General features: G+C 42.8%; 1 protein-coding gene across 2 annotated transcripts in view; it reads left to right on the top strand.

The window, feature by feature from the left end:
• The first annotated feature begins 5,394 nt into the window (after positions 1-5,394).
• actn2b (actinin, alpha 2b) overlaps positions 5,395-20,118 on the top strand; it is a 46,634-nt gene continuing 31,910 nt past the window's right edge. Inside the window, exons 1-6 of one of the 2 annotated variants that reach the window (XM_079512683.1) lie at positions 5,395-5,759; positions 13,332-13,446; positions 13,629-13,748; positions 14,364-14,450; positions 14,596-14,683; positions 15,340-15,418. In XM_079512683.1, the coding sequence (XP_079368809.1) occupies positions 5,619-5,759; positions 13,332-13,446; positions 13,629-13,748; positions 14,364-14,450; positions 14,596-14,683; positions 15,340-15,418 (630 nt within the window). In that variant the 5' untranslated portion in view covers positions 5,395-5,618. Of the gene's footprint in view, positions 5,760-7,844; positions 8,210-13,331; positions 13,447-13,628; positions 13,749-14,363; positions 14,451-14,595; positions 14,684-15,339; positions 15,419-20,118 lie in introns of those variants that run through there. The other variant, XM_079512682.1, reaches the window with a different exon arrangement.

The raw sequence follows: 20,118 nt of genomic DNA, 5'->3' as shown, positions 1-20,118 counted from the left end.
ACCCATTTTTCACCCCTGTGTCAATTATCTAATGTGATCCTGGGCTTTACACACCCTCCGCCAACCTAGTCCCCATATCTGGGGGACATGGGGAGAGCAACGGACTTGCTTCCTTCATGCCTGAGTTTCTCCTTTACACCTGACAGGGGGGAGTTTCCCTGGTTGGACGTAGCGCGTGGAAGGAACACGTTATTCCAAGGCTTCGTACACACATACAGAACAACTGTGCTGTGCACCGAGGCCCAGCGCCCCCAAGGGGCCCATGAAGGGGGAAGAAGAAGAGAGAAAAAAAAGGACGACGGTGAAAGCCTGGTTTCAGGGGCTATCGGTCGCAGGAAGAGTAACACCAAGGATTCGTCAGTGATGTCACTGACTGACATCTGGTCTTATAAACAGCTTCAAGTCCATACAACTTCCGTGTTGCATAACAGTGACATCACTGGCCACTCCTTGTTATCTTTACCACCTTGTTTCAACAAAGTGATTTCACTTACACTCATAGGGCCATAGGTAGTGCCTGCTACATACATTTGTCACTGTTCATATGCAGTAAATGATGTGTAGAAATGTAACAGAGTTCCCTTTCCTAGTTGATTCAAACAATAGGAAGCTCTTAACAATGTGAACTCTCTTCACAGATAACTCCAGCTATGACAATAATTCCACCGTATGTGTATATACAGTAGTTTGTTGTTGCTTTGTACTATGTTTGGTTTTGTACGTACCCTGTAAGACCAAATTGTATGCACATTTATAATAATTATTAAAATAATAATAATACATTAATAATTTACATTTGGGGGATATCTTTCACATATTGTAGACATTCTAATGATCACAAAAATATATATATTACATGCATTTTACTTACTTTTATCAGGGTTAAAGGTTAAAGGTCAAAGGTTAATTTTGATTAAAAATTGTCCAGAGATTTTGAAGTTGAGTGAATTTCTGCCTCTGTGGGGGGTATTTATATGTAAATGTGCAAATATACAACTATATACAAATATGCAAATATATACCAATGGCATTTCAAGACGAAACAATGAACATCAATGATGATGTTTAGGTGAAAACAAAGTAATTAAGTAATTCATTGAAATAGAAATGTAGCTAAATAGCTGCGCTGGGTCTTACAGGGTTAAGCCAATAGAGAGCAAACAGAGTTTCTTCAAGATTTTTTATTTTCCATCAATGTTTCATGTTCAATCACAGTCACACATTATGAATGATGATGAAAACCAGATGAATTAAAAGTAGTTCATGAACAGGTCATATTATAGACAATGGGTATTAATCTGTCACACATGCGTCATGTTTCATTGTATGAATAATCCAAATTATTGAATTAAAAGTAGTTCATGAACAGGTCCCATTATTTACACCAGTGGTTCTAAAACGTTTCAGGCCGTGACCCCCCAAAAATAATCCTATTTGAACTGGTTCTGCAGATAAATATTTCTAGTGAGAAACAAAGCTTTTCCATTAAAAAAAATCTACATATGTTAAACAATAATTGATGTGTAATTGTCAACTTCTCTAATTAGCATGAGTAATTAAATAAACAACAACATATCAAATAGCTGATTAAATGAATTAAAATAGGTTTCTCTGACACAGTGACAGATTTGGATTACATTTGTAGGATTAGAGCCTAGTATCACACACTAGACATTGAAGCTGAGCTGGGTTCAACTTCCAGATGCAAAGCTACAAAGCTACAACTGTAGCTGCAATGACACACGTCACTACGGACGCACGCTTGATTATGTCAATGACCGTGTGAGCAACAGATTTTACAAAGCAACAACACATCAATTTATGCTGTGATCTTTGCCTCTTTGAATCTTTTGGATCTGCCAGTGTGAACGCAGCATTAGAGATCTATCCTGTTGACTTGCTTTCAGAGCCCCTTGAAGCATGGCAGTTTCCCAGCTTTGTGGAGGTAGAGCAATGGATGAACAAACGCTGAAATTGTGGCGACTATATGTGCGATGGTATTAACAACTGTGATTGAATAATTCAGTAGTGTAAACAGAGTAGGGGGAATATAGCTCATTATAGTCAGTGACATTACTACCAAGCTGATCAGAATGATTCTAAAAGCTCTTCTCTTCAGGCCGTTTCCCTCCCCACTGTCCCTCTGTCCTTCTCCTGGTCCAGGCTGTTTGAGAGCTCTGAGGACCGAGAGGCAGCAGAAACACACCACAGAAATGCACACCACCCAAAAGCCCAGCAGGAAGTAGTGAGGATACACCGTACCGGATAGAACAATTAACAAGCTGAATGCAAGCCCCGTCAGCCAGACAGGGCAGCAACAGGCCACCCTGTAGCGAAGAGCTTTGTACCTGAGAAACACCACGGGGTGAACCACCGCTATGTAACGCTCCACACAGATACAACACTGGAACGATGGGATGGAGATTAAGATAAACAAAACAAAAGCACATTTAGTAACCCTTAGCAAAATCGAGTTGTATGTGAAGAGCCATGCAGAGTAAAAGACATCGGCCAAGGTAGAGAGGATGACAGATGCAATCAGGTTGAGATAAAAGAGCTCGGAGGCGATCGTCCCACCAGCTCCACTCAGTATCAGCCACAGAACGTAGCTGTTGATGGGCAGACCCAGGGTGAGCTTGATGGAGCTGAAGGTAATCGGTAGTGCCAGATCTGATGATGTGAAGGAGAAGGAGGAGTTGGTGCCATTCGCCAGTGTGTCGTCCATCTTAAGGCTCTGTGGGTGTCCTGTAACCGGTACAGAAGATGGATTTGAACACAGTTGACCCAATATAACAACGACACAAGTAAACATTTTCATCAACTCTTCTCAATGTTCTTCTGAAAACAACAACTATTCTAATGAACAATGAACACAAGGTTAAAGGGATCTCACCTTTTGATGCCAGCAGAGTGTCTCAGATCTCTGAGTTGGTGTTTTGGTGAAGTCTTTTTGTCCGACGGTCACTTTCGTCCTGATGAGAGCAGATCCTCTAAATGATGAACTCTGTGCTTTGCCTTCTCTAACTATACCTTTCCCTGCTCCTCCTTCCACTAATGTTTGTTTGTTGCACACCTGCACTTAAAAGGATTTTCATATTGCTTTTGAATCCATGGAAATTTATAGTCACTATGCAAACTGGCACAAGCTGGCACACAAGGTGGCCCCTGGTTTAACTATGATACGATAGATAGATAGATAGATAGATAGATAGATAGATAGATAGATAGATAGATAGATAGATAGATAGATAGATAGATAGACCTATCGGCGGCATTTGACACAGTGAACCACCAGCTGCTCCTAGACACCCTAGCGGATCTAGGCATCGGCGGGACAGCACTAAAGTGGTTCTCTTCCTATCTCACCGACCGGACCTACCAGGTTTCCTGGAAAGGTCTGCTATCATCCCCCAGAACCCTCCAAACTGGGGTCCCACAGGGATCTGTACTTGGTCCCCTCCTTTTCTCACTATACACCAAATCCCTTGGCACTATCATCTCTGCTCACAATATATCCTATCACTGCTATGCCGATGACACACAACTGTTTCTATCCTTCCCCCCCTCTGCCACTCAGGTGGAAGAGCGCATCACTGCATGCCTGGCTGACATCTCACAGTGGATGTCCTCCAACCACCTCAAGCTGAACCCAGACAAGACTGAGCTTCTCTTCTTCCCAGCTAAGTCCTGCCCTATGCGGGAGCTAACTATTTCCGTAGACAACGCCCTGGTAACGTCTGTCCCAACAGCCAGGAACCTTGGTGTTGTCCTGGACAGTCAGCTCTCGTTTAAAACTCACATCACAGCTGTCACTCGATCCTGTAGGTTCACACTCTATAACATACGACGAATTAGACCGTTCCTCACCCAGGAATCAGCCCAGCTCCTAATCCAGACAACAGTCTTGTCAAAACTTGACTATTGTAATTCGCTCCTTACTGGCCTACCGGCATGTGCACTTAAGCCTCTCCAAATGATCCAAAATGCCGCAGCTCGTCTGGTCTTCAACCAGCCAAAATTCTCACATGTCTCCCCCCTGCTCCGCTCCCTGCACTGGCTCCCAGTCGCTGCCCGCACAGAATACAAAACTCTGATGCTGGCATTCAAAGCAACCAAAGGTATGGCTCCCCCATATCTTGCAAGCATGATTGAACCCTACAAACCCTCCCGCGCACTCAGATCAGCCAACGCAGGAAAGCTGGAAGTACCCTCACTAAAAACGCCGGGCCAACGCTCCACACGTCCCAAACTCTTCTCCCTTCTGGCCCCAAAACTGTGGAATGCACTCCCCGTTGCAGTCAGAACTGCGGCATCACTCCCAATCTTCCGCCGTAGTCTGAAGACCCACCTTTTCAGACTCCATCATGGCCCATAGCACTTATCCTACCCCCTTAGATAGCACTTTTTAGACTTAGATAGCATTTGAAACAGACTTATAGCATGTCATGTAGACAGCACAATAATTGCATTGTATATAGTCATAGCACATCATAGTAGCCTACATATGTATAGCATAGTATAGTATATATGTATAGTTAATATGTATAGTGTCATTATATAGATATGTTCTAGTTACGTTCTTAGCTTACGCATGTTTCTTGATAAATGCATTTTATATATGTGATGTATTCCCATACTTTTGTTCCTGCCTAATGTAAATCGCTCTGGATTAAGAGCGTCTGCTAAATGCCTAAATTGTAAATTGTATAGATAGATAGATAGATAGATAGATAGATAGATACTATGTTTGGGAATGTGAGAGAGTACAGTACAGCTGTTAAAAAAATGTTGACCATAATCTATCAATTAACACTTCAGAAGGTTCCCCTTCCATGACCATCATCATCCATCATCTCAGATTTGTTTTGACATCTGAAAAATTTTCTAAATATGAATCACTGGAGACGGAGCTACACTTTCTGTTACAATGTGACAAATATAAAGACATCAGAGAATCATTCTTCCCTGAATTTAAAGAAAAATCAAGAATTTGAATCCACCATTAATAACTCACTTCAATATGGTCTGGGAGAACAGTCCAATTGCACATTTTTGGCTTTGTCTGAGGGACAGTGGACAGAAGAGCGCAATGTTGACATTTGTTTTGTTGTATGTATGCTTTGGCAATGTAGAACATATTATTTTATCATGCCAATAAAGCATTTTGAAATTGAAATCTGAGAGACACTCTCTCTCACACAGTGTGTATGTGTGTGTGTGTGTGTGTGTGTGTGTGTGTGTGTGTGCGCGCGTGCGTGTGTGTGTGCGTGCGTGCGTGCTTGCGTGCGTGACAGTGTGTCACGTGGCTAGCCAGTACTTAATCAATACGATCGCATGTCGCGCTGTGGCTGCGGCGTATAGAAGAGCAAAGAGTTGGGTCCAGACAGTACGTCTCACGGAGGGGCAAGCGTGAGTGAGAGTGAAAGAGAGAGAGAGAGGCAGGGCTACATGAAGAGATTAGAAACAACAGGCCAACATTCTGTTCTGTTCACTACATTTGAAGTAATTAAGCTGACAGTCCAGCACAAAAGGGATCCAGAGGGATCATAATTCAACTTGATTGAGACTCAATCATTGAGTTGTTTTTGGGGGAAGAGGAATAAACAATATACGGCACAATGATGATGATGGCCCAGGTGGACACGACTGTGCTTTATGATAACGGCTACGATCAGGATGATTGTATCTACATGTTGCAGGAGGATGAATGGGACAGGGACCTGCTGCTGGACCCTGCGTGGGAGAAACAGCAGAGAAAGGTACGTCAAATTCAATCGGCGGGACAGCACTAAAGTGGTTCTCTTCCTATCTCACCGACCGGACCTACCAGGTTTCCTGGAAAGGTCTGCTATCATCCCCCAGAACCCTCCAAACTGGGGTCCCACAGGGATCTGTACTTGGTCCCCTCCTTTTCTCACTATACACCAAATCCCTTGGCACTATCATCTCTGCTCACAATATATCCTATCACTGCTATGCCGATGACACACAACTGTTTCTATCCTTCCCCCCCTCTGCCACTCAGGTGGAAGAGCGCATCACTGCATGCCTGGCTGACATCTCACAGTGGATGTCCTCCAACCACCTCAAGCTGAATCCAGACAAGACTGAGCTTCTCTTCTTCCCAGCTAAGTCCTGCCCTATGCGGGAGCTAACTATTTCCGTAGACAACGCCCTGGTAACGTCTGTCCCAACAGCAAGGAACCTTGGTGTTGTCCTGGACAGTCAGCTCTCGTTTAAAACTCACATCACAGCTGTCACTCGATCCTGTAGGTTCACACTCTATAACATACGACGAATTAGACCGTTCCTCACCCAGGAATCAGCCCAGCTCCTAATCCAGACAACAGTCTTGTCAAAACTTGACTATTGTAATTCGCTCCTTACTGGCCTACCGGCATGTGCACTTAAGCCTCTCCAAATGATCCAAAATGCCGCAGCTCGTCTGGTCTTCAACCAGCCAAAATTCTCACATGTCTCCCCCCTGCTCCGCTCCCTGCACTGGCTCCCAGTCGCCGCCCGCACAGAATACAAAACTCTGATGCTGGCATTCAAAGCAACCAAAGGTATGGCTCCCCCATATCTTGCAAGCATGATTGAACCCTACAAACCCTCCCACGCACTCAGATCAGCCAACGCAGGAAAGCTGGAAGTACCCTCACTAAAAACGCCGGGCCAACGCTCCACACGTCCCAAACTCTTCTCCCTTCTGGCCCCAAAACTGTGGAATGCACTCCCCGTTGCAGTCAGAACTGCGGCATCACTCCCAATCTTCCGCCGTAGTCTGAAGACCCACCTTTTCAGACTCCATCATGGCCCATAGCACTTATCCTACCCCCTTAGATAGCACTTTTTAGACTTAGATAGCATTTGAAACAGACTTATAGCATGTCATGTAGACAGCACAATAATTGCATTGTATATAGTCATAGCACATCATAGTAGCCTAGTACATATGTATAGCATAGTATAGTATATAGTTAATATGTATAGTGTCATTATATAGATATGTTCTAGTTACGTTCTTAGCTTACGCATGTTTCTTGATAAATGCATTTTATATATGTGATGTATTCCCATACTTTTGTTCCTGCCTAATGTAAATCGCTCTGGATTAAGAGCGTCTGCTAAATGCCTAAATTGTAAATTGTAAATTGTATAGATAGATAGATAGATAGATAGATAGATACTATGTTTGGGAATGTGAGAGAGTACAGTACAGCTGTTAAAAAAATGTTGACCATAATCTATCAATTAACACTTCAGAAGGTTCCCCTTCCATGACCATCATCATCCATCATCTCAGATTTGTTTTGACATCTGAAAAAATTTCTAAATATGAATCACTGGAGACGGAGCTACACTTTCTGTTACAATGTGACAAATATAAAGACATCAGAGAATCATTCTTCCCTGAATTTAAAGAAAAATCAAGAATTTGAATCCACCATTAATAACTCACTTCAATATGGTCTGGGAGAACAGTCCAATTGCACATTTTTGGCTTTGTCTGAGGGACAGTGGACAGAAGAGCGCAATGTTGACATTTGTTTTGTTGTATGTATGCTTTGGCAATGTAGAACATATTATTTTATCATGCCAATAAAGCATTTTGAAATTGAAATCTGAGAGACACTCTCTCTCACACAGCGTGTATGTGTGTGTGTGTGTGTGTGTGTGTGTGTGTGTGTGTGTGTGTGCGCGCGTGCGTGTGTGTGTGCGTGCGTGCTTGCGTGCGTGACAGTGTGTCACGTGGCTAGCCAGTACTTAATCAATACGATCGCATGTCGCGCTGTGGCTGCGGCGTATAGAAGAGCAAAGAGTTGGGTCCAGACAGTACGTCTCACGGAGGGGCAAGCGTGAGTGAGAGTGAAAGAGAGAGAGAGAGGCAGGGCTACATGAAGAGATTAGAAACAACAGGCCAACATTCTGTTCTGTTCACTACATTTGAAGTAATTAAGCTGACAGTCCAGCACAAAAGGGATCCAGAGGGATCATAATTCAACTTGATTGAGACTCAATCATTGAGTTGTTTTTGGGGGAAGAGGAATAAACAATATACGGCACAATGATGATGATGGCCCAGGTGGACACGACTGTGCTTTATGATAACGGCTACGATCAGGATGATTGTATCTACATGTTGCAGGAGGATGAATGGGACAGGGACCTGCTGCTGGACCCTGCGTGGGAGAAACAGCAGAGAAAGGTACGTCAAATTCAAATAAGCGACAGAATAACGCGTAGGGCTATACACTTGAACAAGGTGATGAATTGAGGTGGACAGGGTGGACCCTCTTGTAAACAAGTGTAATGCTATAATTGGGTTGTCCACTCACAGTTAACAGTCTTTGTATTGAGTTTGTGCTTGAAAATGTACTGTAATTCATTGTATTTCAATCAATCAATCAATCAATCAATCAATCAATAAATAAATCAATCAATATAACCAGTCACACAGTGGCAGTGCTGTGGATATAGGGTCGGGAGAATCAAGCCTGGCCCTATACGAAATATCTACATAGGCCTACCTATACTTTCTGGACTTTTCTCTGTTTGTTATATTTAAAAAAAATGTGTTAATTGGAAATTGTATATTTATGTTTAGTTCATACAGTCAGAGTTAGTGGTATGTGGCGGCTTGTGCACCAGAGCCTGGGGAGATGAGAGAATGGGAGATGCGGTGGGTATACCAGCTAACAATAGCTCTATGAGCGGCTCTCCAGACTGTTGCCATTCCACTGATAGGCCTGGAATGCCAACTGTCAACAGATGCTTCTAACACATGATGACGTTCTTGGGATTAGAATGGATGCTATATCTAATTTTAACCCCAGGACCAAGCATTATAGTGGGTTAATCCAGTGTCCTTGGTGTGGAATTCCTTTGTTTATAGAAACAGCACAAAATATTGTGCAGCACCAGCCAGCAGCCATCTGAATATAGGCCTGCCATTCTGTCACTTGGTTTTAGGGCTTTGGAGTGACCTATGCCTTAACTTGCTGCTCTCTTGACAAATGGAGAACAAAACGTACAATAAAAACAAGAAATAATAATAATAATAATAATAATATAATGCATTTTATTTATAATGCACTATATATTTAACAAATCAGTGGCCTTGTGGTTTGAATGTACGCCCTGAGTCCGGGTTCGATCCCTGGCCGATCCCTCAAAGACTCAGAAAAATGGGATCCAATGCCTCCCTGCTTGGCACTCAGCATCAAGGTTTGGATTGGGGGTACCGGGTATGCTACAGAGACAGGAGAGAGGAGAGGCTCCTGCCCTATGGGCCTCATGGCTCGGCAAGGCTTACTTACTAGCTACTTACTATATATTTGAACCAAATCTCAAATTGCTACATAGTAAGAGAAATAATAATAATAATAATAATAATAATAATAATAATAATAATAATAATAATAAAAACGGTGAAATGATCAAATTCAGACCATCTAGGCAAATGCCCTTGTGGCCTTGTCTAAACCTCATGTCTTGACACTAGAACCATATTGCTGCCTGGATTCACAATTAAAGTCGATTTACCATATTAATTTCCCTCCCACATAATTCTATTAAATAACAAGATGCAAGGGAGGGGGAATAGGGCTGGGCTTATTTTAAGTATTTTTTCAACACCTGCTGTAGATTTCATTTAATGTTTTATGTGACCAGGTCAGACAGGTGTGTTATAGCCTGGTTTATCTATAGGCCAGGTTGATTTCCTACTGTTAAGCTTCCATTGCTGATTTATGTCAGAAAGTGGATGAGTTACTCATCAGAATTAGGCTATGCACGTCTATCATCTATGTAATACTGATTAACAACACAGTCAAATTCGCTACATCTCAGACAAGCAAATATTGATACAGGTCTTATCATATCAGGTATCACAGCATTCTCTTGCATGTGCTAGCCATCATCATATACCATAACATCAGAATGCCAGTCAAGTACTCAGCGCTCAATAATTTTCCACTTCCTGGACACCTTATAGTATGGTATAGTAAGGTATAAGAGTATAAGGCTTATACTCTAGCAGCTAGAGTATAAGGTGTCCAGGAAGTGGAAAATTCTAGAGTCTAGCCTGTGACCTATCACTGCCTCAAAGGCATCAGCCACTTCAGGGGCAGGGTGCTCCTCACTGGATGTGATTCATGAATATATTTAGCTCTGATGTGGTGCTGGTGGTGTGGGGTTAGAGAGGTGGATGCTATAGGGTTCTGTAACTCAGACAGGGTTAGGTCTAATGGTCCAGCCATGTTATTATTTATTTTTTAGCACAGGCCTCCTGGCAAGGAGCATGTGTAAAACCATAATGCTCTTAAAGGAAAAATTAAAGGATTGTAAATACAATAATAATAATTTAAAAAGCACAGAAACAGATTAATTTAAATCACAGCAACTAAATTAGCGTAGTATATTATGCTTAAAAGAAGAAAGTCAGGTAAAATACTATGTTCATTAGTACTTTCAATACTAGTTTACTATTTACTTTTAGTGTCTTGTACTGTCTGTCTTTTTTTGTTTTATTTGACTTGTTCTGACCTTGATTGGGGGGAGGGGGGGATATTTACTAACCTGACTCCGCCAGATGGGGCAGCAGAGAGTACACTGGGTTCCCCCCTCCTGCTCCCATCTGGGAACTCTCAGGCAGACTTGATGCCCGGCCACAAAACGGCCTGGCCAATCAGCAGAAGCTAGAAGCTAGAAGCTGCTGCTAGAAGTTGCTAGAAGCTGCTGCTGATTGGCCAGGCCGTTTTGTGGCCGGGCATCAAGTCTGCCTGAGAGTTCCCAGATGGGAGCAGGAGGGGGGAACACAGTGTACTCTCTGCTGCCCCATCTGGCGGAGTCAGGTTAGATATTTACATGTCGGATACAGCAAAATGTACATGTATATATGTTGCTGCATCAATAAAAAAATTAAAAAAGTGTTTTAAAAAAAAAAGAAGAAAAAAAAGAAGAAAGTCAGACACAGCTCGTACACCTGATGCCAAATAAATGTATTCATTTTAAACAACACAAAGGGTCTACTTCAGGGTACTATATTATGTGACAGTCTGTTTGATACTGGACTGTATATAGCCTTGAGCATACGGTTCATAGAAGTATGTCAGACAAGGCTGTAGCAGATGTGTAGGAATTGACTTATGCCAGTGTGGATGTTTTATCTACGGTGTCTGTGTGACACATCCTTGAAATTGCTGGAGAAAAAAAAGAAGCAAAACATGTGGAACTTGAACAAACACATTTGCCGATTCCAAGCATCGCCTTAGCATTGTGAGAGTCCTATAGCCCACCCAATTGCCAATGTTCTGGCCAATATTTTGTCAAAAAGTGCAAGATTTTCCAATCAATTTAGAATTTATATTATGTAACGGTTGTAGTATATTTGAGAACATTTAGCCTAACCTATAACTTTATAAGCAAACATAAATAAGAAGAAACACCCAAATAACATTTTGATAGATACATTTTTAAAGGTTATATTGGGAAGAGCAGGGAGAAAACAATCAAACATTAAATAAGCATGTCAAAGACGACGTAAAAAGGGGGGGGGGAAAGAAAAACATTTAAAAAAAGATGGGGATCGGTCAGGCTCTATACTGATGATCTCATTATAAATGTTAAGATTGATGACCAACGTGAGGAGGAGTGGTCAGGTCACTGTGACACTTTCCAACAATCTTGATATGAATGGAAGTTTAGACATTTTCCTCGCTGTCTCTTATCATGAGGTCTCCCAGAGCAGTCTAAATTTAACACCTTATATCAGCTGGAATGTGCTCTGGGGGTCTGCTTCCAGCTTTCATCTGTACAGTGCTGATCGCCCATGAGCTCTGCTGCTGTCTATTGAAAGACTTCTATTATAAAAATAGGAGGAGAAAAGCCTGATTTATTATTACTTAGTTGTGTGACAGTGACTATGACGCATCACTATTTTTGGCGTAGGACACGCCATATGATTAAGTATCAATTGGGGTAAACTAAAGACACTGAAGAACTGCTCCAGTCCAAACTCAATCTAATGGATTTCACCAAAATCTGGGAGTGGGAGTGTTATAGCATTTTATTTTATTAGTCATTGTTCCCCATCCATTTTACCACACACGAAGGTGTCTATTGGATTTGCAACTGGACACCAAGGGGCCAACTGACCCTCATATAGGATAATCTAGCAGCGGGCAAAGGGACTGAGAGTTGACATGATACATGGCTTTTTAGCAAAGACTCGTTAAGCTGTTAGCTTCAGTTTGTTTTCATTCACAAAAGAAAATGATATAATGCATGTACAGTAAGGCTGTACCCTAGCCCTGTTTTTAGGACTCGAACTTCGGCAGGAATTTTCGAGCGAACATCCGAACCATTCGTTTGTAATTCATTTGAATTTGTTCCTTTGGACAAATAAAAAGTACTGTAGTCCACCCAGAGCAGTGCGGGTGCTGCAAAGTGTGATAAAAGTTAAACACGTCAGATCTCCAACATGGTCCTCTATGTGAGATCATGTATTACTAAGGGATACCTACAGTGGTAAATAAAGGACAAAATTGTCCTTAATAAATTGAGATGACTCCATCTTTGAATAATTGAATGATCTTTCAGTAGAATTACAATAAGTTGGGCCTACACTGAACTCACTCACTCCATATTTGAATGACTCTAATTAAGTAAGTAGGTTAGAGTGGCTTATTGTTGGTGTCTGCCGAAACAAGTCTGTCTAATACGCCCTTTTCAATGAGGCTAGACCCCTAAAATCAGCACCCAGCAACTTACCACACAACTTAAGTAAGTTACCCAAGCCGTACTCATATCCTGAGTTGGTGGTGCCCATGAAGGTACTTCAAACCCATGCAGGACCTTGTGGTCCAAAGCAAAGGCGAGTGCTACCAACTGAGCTACCCTCCCCGACACAATGAATGGATGAATGACTCCATGTTTGAGTTTTTGAGTGGTGCAACCACTCCAAGGAACAGCTTTGTCCCTATAGTACCTATGGTACCAAATGTGACTATGTTTAGAGTACCAATAGGGGGTGCTGTTGCACCACTCGCTTCAGACTGGTCTGATTTTGATCTACAATACACTGTAGAACATCAACAACAAGGCACAAATTATAATAAACAAATATGGTCATGACTAGAAGTAGGATGTTATGCATTCGTAGAGTTACATTTACGTCTAATTTATACGTGGTCATGGTCATACAATGTTCACTGAAAGATTTCAAGCAAAGGTTTGAATCTTCTGCAAGTGACACAGACAGTTGTAAATGAAGTGTATGCGGCTGTTAGATCCGCTTCGGAATGACCATGGTCTCCCTTTCCTGGCAGACCTTCACAGCCTGGTGTAACTCCCATCTGAGGAAAGCAGGGACACAGATTGAAACCATTGAGGAGGACTTCAGGAATGGACTGAAACTCATGCTGCTTCTGGAGGTTATCTCAGGTCAGATGACAAAAAAAGATCTTTTTGACATTGTGACATTAACTTCTTTCATTTAATAATAATGTATTTTTTTTTTTTTTTTACTTCTTTACATAAACTGTGTTATCTCTCATTATTACCTTTGTTGATTGGCTTTATTTTAATTTTTGTTTTTGTAAAGAGATTTATTTTTCAATTTGTAGGCGAGAGGTTACCCAAGCCAGACAGAGGGAAGATGCGTTTTCATAAGATCGCCAATGTCAATAAAGCACTGGAATACATCACAAGCAAAGGAGTGAAACTGGTCTCCATTGGTGCTGAAGGTATCAGAATTGCTCTTGGACATAATTAGCGTACATCAGACATATTGGTTCTACAAGCTTTTGCACAGCTGCGATGCATTGTTAGCTTGTAGATTGGCTATTTTCACACTGGTGCGCAACAAAGTATAAACCAGCCTTTCCTGTGTTAATATAGAGGGTATGCGCGTGACATCATCATCATACCCGGAAGTTATGCGGGAATGCCTACTGAGTGGAAAAAACTACTTTCTGGCCTTGACAGCCCATACATCCAAACAGAAAAGTCCTATTTGATTGCATTAAATGACTTAAACAACATTAAATTCACTTTGCCACTCGATCTGCCATTTACTTTATGCATGCGCATACCCTAGTCTATACTGTACCTTTCTGGGGGCGTCCGCTGGCCTAGTGGTCCAGGCGCATGCCACATATAGGCTCTGGCCTGACAGCGTGTCGCATGTTTGAGTCCCGTTCATGACGACCTTTGCTGCATGTCTCTCCCCTTCTCTCTCTCCCTCTCGTCTGTCTTCACTGTAACTATCAATAAAGGCACAAAAGCCAAAAAAATTAAAATAAAATAAACTGTACCTGTTCTGTGATGTATTTTGATCTTAAGAGTGTTTGTTTTTTCAGAGATTGTAGATGGGAACGTAAAGATGACTCTCGGAATGATTTGGACCATCATCCTCCGCTTCGCCATCCAGGACATCAATGTAGAAGGTGACATGATGATGAGATGTGTAACTGACAAAGTTGAGGCCACCAATACATTTTCTGTTTGTTTTGTTCAGAAAATGTAATCTGGAGATTAAGCTCTCATAAATATTTAATAATGTCTGGCTGTCCACTCTGACTCTTTCCTTAGAAACATCTGCTAAGGAAGGCCTTCTCTTGTGGTGCCAGAGAAAGACTGCCCCCTACAGGAATGTCAACGTCCAAAACTTCCATATCAGGTATGTGTGTAAACTGTAAACTGCTCAGCCTCAGCGCATGTGATTGTTTTCCTCCTGATGCTCAATTTATACTTAGTTACACGTTGGTGTCGTGTGCTGAACATCTTCAAGTTGTGACGAGTTGTGAGCTTGGAGATGTCCGAGAAGCCATATTTTGGGCACGACACCAGCACTTAACAAAGTATAAACCAGCTTGAGTTCTAACTGCAGAACTTGGTTTCCCATAATGTGTCTTTGTCATAAGTTATTGAGTTCATTAGTAATGCTCAGATGTTGCAGGCCAACCATGCACTGTTTTATAGATCAAACATATAAATGTGGGGAGGATTCTTTGAAAATAGCACAGTGACAATGTTTGGTATTGCTGACTGACAAACAGTAAAAATGTAGCATAATCACATGGCGGTCAATACCCCCAAGTATGACATAAGAGAAAAATCTGAATATTATTAATGAGCACTTTACCTTGCTTTCAGTACTTTAAAAACTATCATTGCGCCGCCGCCACAAGTTGAGGTCCGTCCAGTGCAAGAAAGTGGTTGTCTGATTGTGGCTCTCTGGGGGAATTTCCACCCATGAGTCTTGAACATTTCTTTCCTGTATTCTGAAGTGTCACAAGTTCTGACATGCTGCTTCTCTTTACCACCTGGGTGAAGCTGGAAGGACGGCCTGGCCTTCTGTGCCCTGATCCATAGACACAGACCCGACCTCATCGACTTCTCTAAGCTCAACAAGGTGTCCTGTGTGCCCCACCTGTAACAGTGATGCTGTGTGTCAGCCCCAGGCACTAACAGTCTAGTGGTGTCCACAAAACGTAACACGTCACTGCCTACTGCCACAGTATGGATTAACCACATTAACCCTGGCTTTCATTTTGAGCCTGTCATTATAGGCGGGCATTCTCAAAAATAGCTGTGGCCTATATACTAATATGTCAGAGTCACATTGTGAAATTATCTATGAGCACATAGATTGGCTATACACTGACACCACGCTAGACAGGAACGCCCAAAAACGTCACATCCGGTTTTAGCCTGGGGTAAGAATTTTCTATGGCTGCCAATGCAACTTGGTCCAATCCTTAATCACATACGGACAAACATCTATGCCAATGCTATCTAACTTGCGGAGGTAGCGTGCCTTGTCCACGGGCAACAGATCTTTCAACGTATGGCATTGCAAATACGTTTGATAATCGCTACTCTGCTCAATATTGTTTTGAAAATGCCGCAAATTGCATTGCAGTGAACGAGCGCAAATCACAACTTCCCCCGGTTGTGGGCGGAGTCACAGTTTGAGGCGCTGTTTACGCGCCGTGGTGTCAGTGTATTTTCACCGTGCAACGGTGCCATATCGGTCAGGTTTAAAGAAAATAGAGTGAAACTGAAATGAGCGTACTGAACAAACCCATTATTGGGTTTGTTCAGTTGAGATGTTTCCCTTCACTGCAGGAAAGCGCTGAAAATGTGCTCATGCCATTGACTCATGCCTCTCCACACTGACAGTGTATTAATGTGTCATGTGACTTTGCACACACCCATGCTTCCCTGTCTTGAATGGGTTATCTAATATAAGCTGGAAGAATGAACTGGCTTCCTGTGCCTTGATCCACACACACAGAACAGATCAGAAGTACACTAGTCTGAGGGTATTGGAAGGGCAGTGCAGCACAGTGTTTAATTGATCCTTTTTGTAGAACTAGCTGGTTCTCAACTGGTCAACAAGTCAAGACCTAAATGTTGAGCTGATCAGAGTACATTTATATTTTTATAGAACACAATTACCGTATGCCATATCACAATAGTACAAATGATCCAAAATCACAAACAATGTCCAGTCTAATATCATGATATCGATATAATAACCCTAATTTCAATGGTTGAACATTGTAGAATGCAGATACATAGATATTTTGTCAGTTAGCCAAAATCACATCAGTAGATGCCTCTACTTCACAGCAGGATGTTCTTTAGTTTAATGATGGAATGTCATTTTATAGTGGCTACATCCACCTTATTCCTGAAAGGGCAACTTCGCCTGAAGCCTATCAATCTATTGTCTATCTAAGCCTATCTATTTTCTATGTGAAAATATGACAACTTCCCACTGCATTATGTGTCTCGACAGCTCGCTCTGGAAACCGCATCCCAGTAAGCTAGGAATTGTGAAGTATTATGTCAGATTTTCATGTCCTCACATTCACAATAGTAGCAACAATCATACGGCAAATGTAATTGGGGACTAAGCAAGTCATTTGAGCCAGGTACGTCAACTGTCTACCAAAAATGGTAAAATAACAAAAGATATTGTGAGTATACTGCACATCCCTTATGTATCCAAATATGCCACACCCTCAGTCTAGATCATGTATTTCACATCCCCGTTTACAACTGTATTCAAAACACAGTCCCCACCTCAACACTCACTGCCCTGGCTTGGTCCTACCCCGAATAGACGCCGAAACATGAGCTTGGTCCGTGCAGAGCCCTGGCTTATGTTTACCTCTCCTGTTGCCCTGGCTGCTACATAACGTATTGTACTTTAGTAAGGGACCCCTAGTCCTTACAGAGGACAATAATATCTATCCTGAGGCAAGACTACTGAGTGTATGCAGTACAAAATTGATCAGTGTAATGAGGTATAATGCCTATTATATTCCCCCACGTTTGCATGTCAATGTGTTAATTGGTCAAAAGTATTTACACAGACAAACTGAAACATGAGGTGTTGATGAGCACACACGCCCATTCTCTTCCATTCTTCTTCTCAACTTTGCCACACGCACTTAGCATGCACACACACACACACACACACACACACACACACACACACACACACACACACACACACACACACACACACACACACACACACACACACACACACACACACACACACACACACACACACACACACAAACACAATCAGTCATATCTCAACTGACCCCTTAAAGTGTCCATTTTAACACTCTCAGAACACTCTCTTAAATTAATACTCCAGATGTCCCCTGCCGGGAGACAGTTGCATTGTGGACCGGTCAGCTGTTGAGTCTGGCTCCAGGTGAATGTGTCTTGTAAGCTCTGAGTGTTATGTCCCGCCGAAATGGCTCCACAGACAGACACGCATGCATGCCCTGGGGGGTATCCTTCTATCCATCCCAACCATTAATCTATCACTTTGCCCATCCTTTCCCCTATCCATCCCGTTTGCCCTGCACTTGATCTGTGAGCAGTTGGCCCTGTCACGTATAGTGTGTGGACCTCATGCCCCCCACCAGTGGAACAGTGGGAAAGACATAGGGACAATAACGGCAGCATGATGGCATCCTCGACCAACCCCAAATGCACACTATGCACTCTCACTGACTCACTCTGCCCCATTAGCAGGGGAAGGTTTACGCTCAGCTGTTGGCCTAATAAGCCCCATTTCATCTTTCCAAATACTGGCTATTTCTCACGTCAGATTAAGTTAACCCATTTCTGATCTACAAGCTCATAGCGTGCCACCGAGTGGCGCGCTATGAACTTGTAGGTCTGCTATTTTTGAAAAATCGTAAAAATGCGGCACAAATCTTTGAATAGGTATATATTCTTTCAGAGCGAATGTTTTTTTTATTACAACGTCAGGCCTAAATGGGTTAAGCAAATTGACTTGCATGCATCTCCGATTCCACGCAGCAATGGGCTGTCCATGCACCATGCACGATAAATCAAACATCAAACTACATACTGTATTGTTTTAAAAATCACGTTCACACGGGCAGATGCAGAGATGCAAAGCTACACAGTGTATTTGTAGCTGTTGTAGCTTTTACAGCGGCTACAAGCATCAGATTTGCTTGGTAGCTTCACGTCACTGGCTTCAATTGACAATGAATGGTAGACTGCGTCATTGCGTCTGCCTGTGTGAACGCAACATAACTCAAGTGGATGGCAGAGTCAGCACCACAACATCGATGTGAATGCTCACATAATTATTGTTATAGTTATGGGTTTAGTTATTGCCCTTGGTGTGGACGGCACATAACTCTCCAAAATGTAACCTGTTGTTGTTGTTGGATGAAAAACCTTGTCATCTCCAGCAGTGAACATCTTCAGAACGTGAAACAAAAGGTTTTGCTTTCTCGCTTTGTGGCCCAATTTTAAATTAACAATTGTGATTGTGTTAGCAGCCCCGTTCTCTTCTATATAAAGTTCTTGTCTGTTTGTGGGTTTGTCTCTGTGCCTGGAATATGCCCAAATATGGACACACTATATAGTGTCCATATTCCACTATAGAGTCTGGAACTATACCTCCTGAAATCCGAGGCAGGAGGCTGGCATCTGGCTGGCATCAGTCTGGCCACGCGAGACTACTCCAACGCAGACCTCAGACTTGGCTCCAATGCAGACCTTAATAAAAAAAAAAGTGACCAGTCTGTGTCTGTGATATAATTATGAAATCAGTTGTCTATGACGTTTCAGCACAATCACAGCCCCCATTGACTTTCACATTTAAGTAATACAAAAATAAAAATCAGACCCGTCTGAACTGAGTGGTACTGTACTGTACTGTACTGTACTGTACTGTACTGTACTGTACTGTACTGTACTGTACTGTACTGTACTGTACTGTACTGTACTGTACTGTACTGTACTGTACATGCCCTCCTCCCTGGCCTATCTGTGAGTGTGTGTGTGTGTGTGTGCGTGTGCGTGCGTGCGTGCGTGCGTGCGTGCGTGCGTGCGTGCGTGCGTGCGTGCGTGCGTGCGTGCGTGCGTGCACACACACATAGGTTTGTAACGTTAGTCCGACGTCCCCATAATCCAACATTACTAACCCTACCCCTAACCTAACCCTAACACTAACCACAAGCCACGGGTGAGTCTTAACCGGCCACACATGCCGGACTATTGGTTGGACTAACGTATGCCCCCCCCACCCCCCCCCCACATCCACGCACGCACGCATGCACGCACCCACGCACCCCGCCCCCCCCCCCCACACACACACACACACACACACACACACACACACACACACACACACACACACACACACACAGAGACCCTGTCACCCTCTTGTGGTTTTTGTTGAGCCACACCGTAAAAATGCCCCGGCTGTTCTATGATATCAGACCAGCTGCTCTATCGTGAGACACAGAGAGAGAGGGGGGGGGGGGAGAGTGAGAGTGAGAGAGAGAGGCTATTTCAATAACCCGGGCAACATAAGTGATGTGCATGCACCCACAGTAATCCAGCCAGTGGGTACCAAAACCTGAACACACTGATCAACAAGCAAGCCAAGCACAAGGCTTAGTACACACATAAAGAACAACTGTGCTGTGCTCTGCCTGTGTTTCATGGCCGCCCCAATGCTTTTCCAATGGAAGTCACGTGGTTTGACCAAACACTCCCCCTACCCCCATCACACACAACTGTTTGGTCAAACCACGT

This window comes from Electrona antarctica, assembly GCF_951216825.1.
Source record: "Electrona antarctica genome assembly, chromosome: 10".
Lineage (NCBI taxonomy): Eukaryota > Metazoa > Chordata > Actinopteri > Myctophiformes > Myctophidae > Electrona > Electrona antarctica.
The sequence above is the reverse complement of the archived record's forward strand: the minus strand, read 5'-3'. Positions and strand labels throughout refer to the sequence as shown.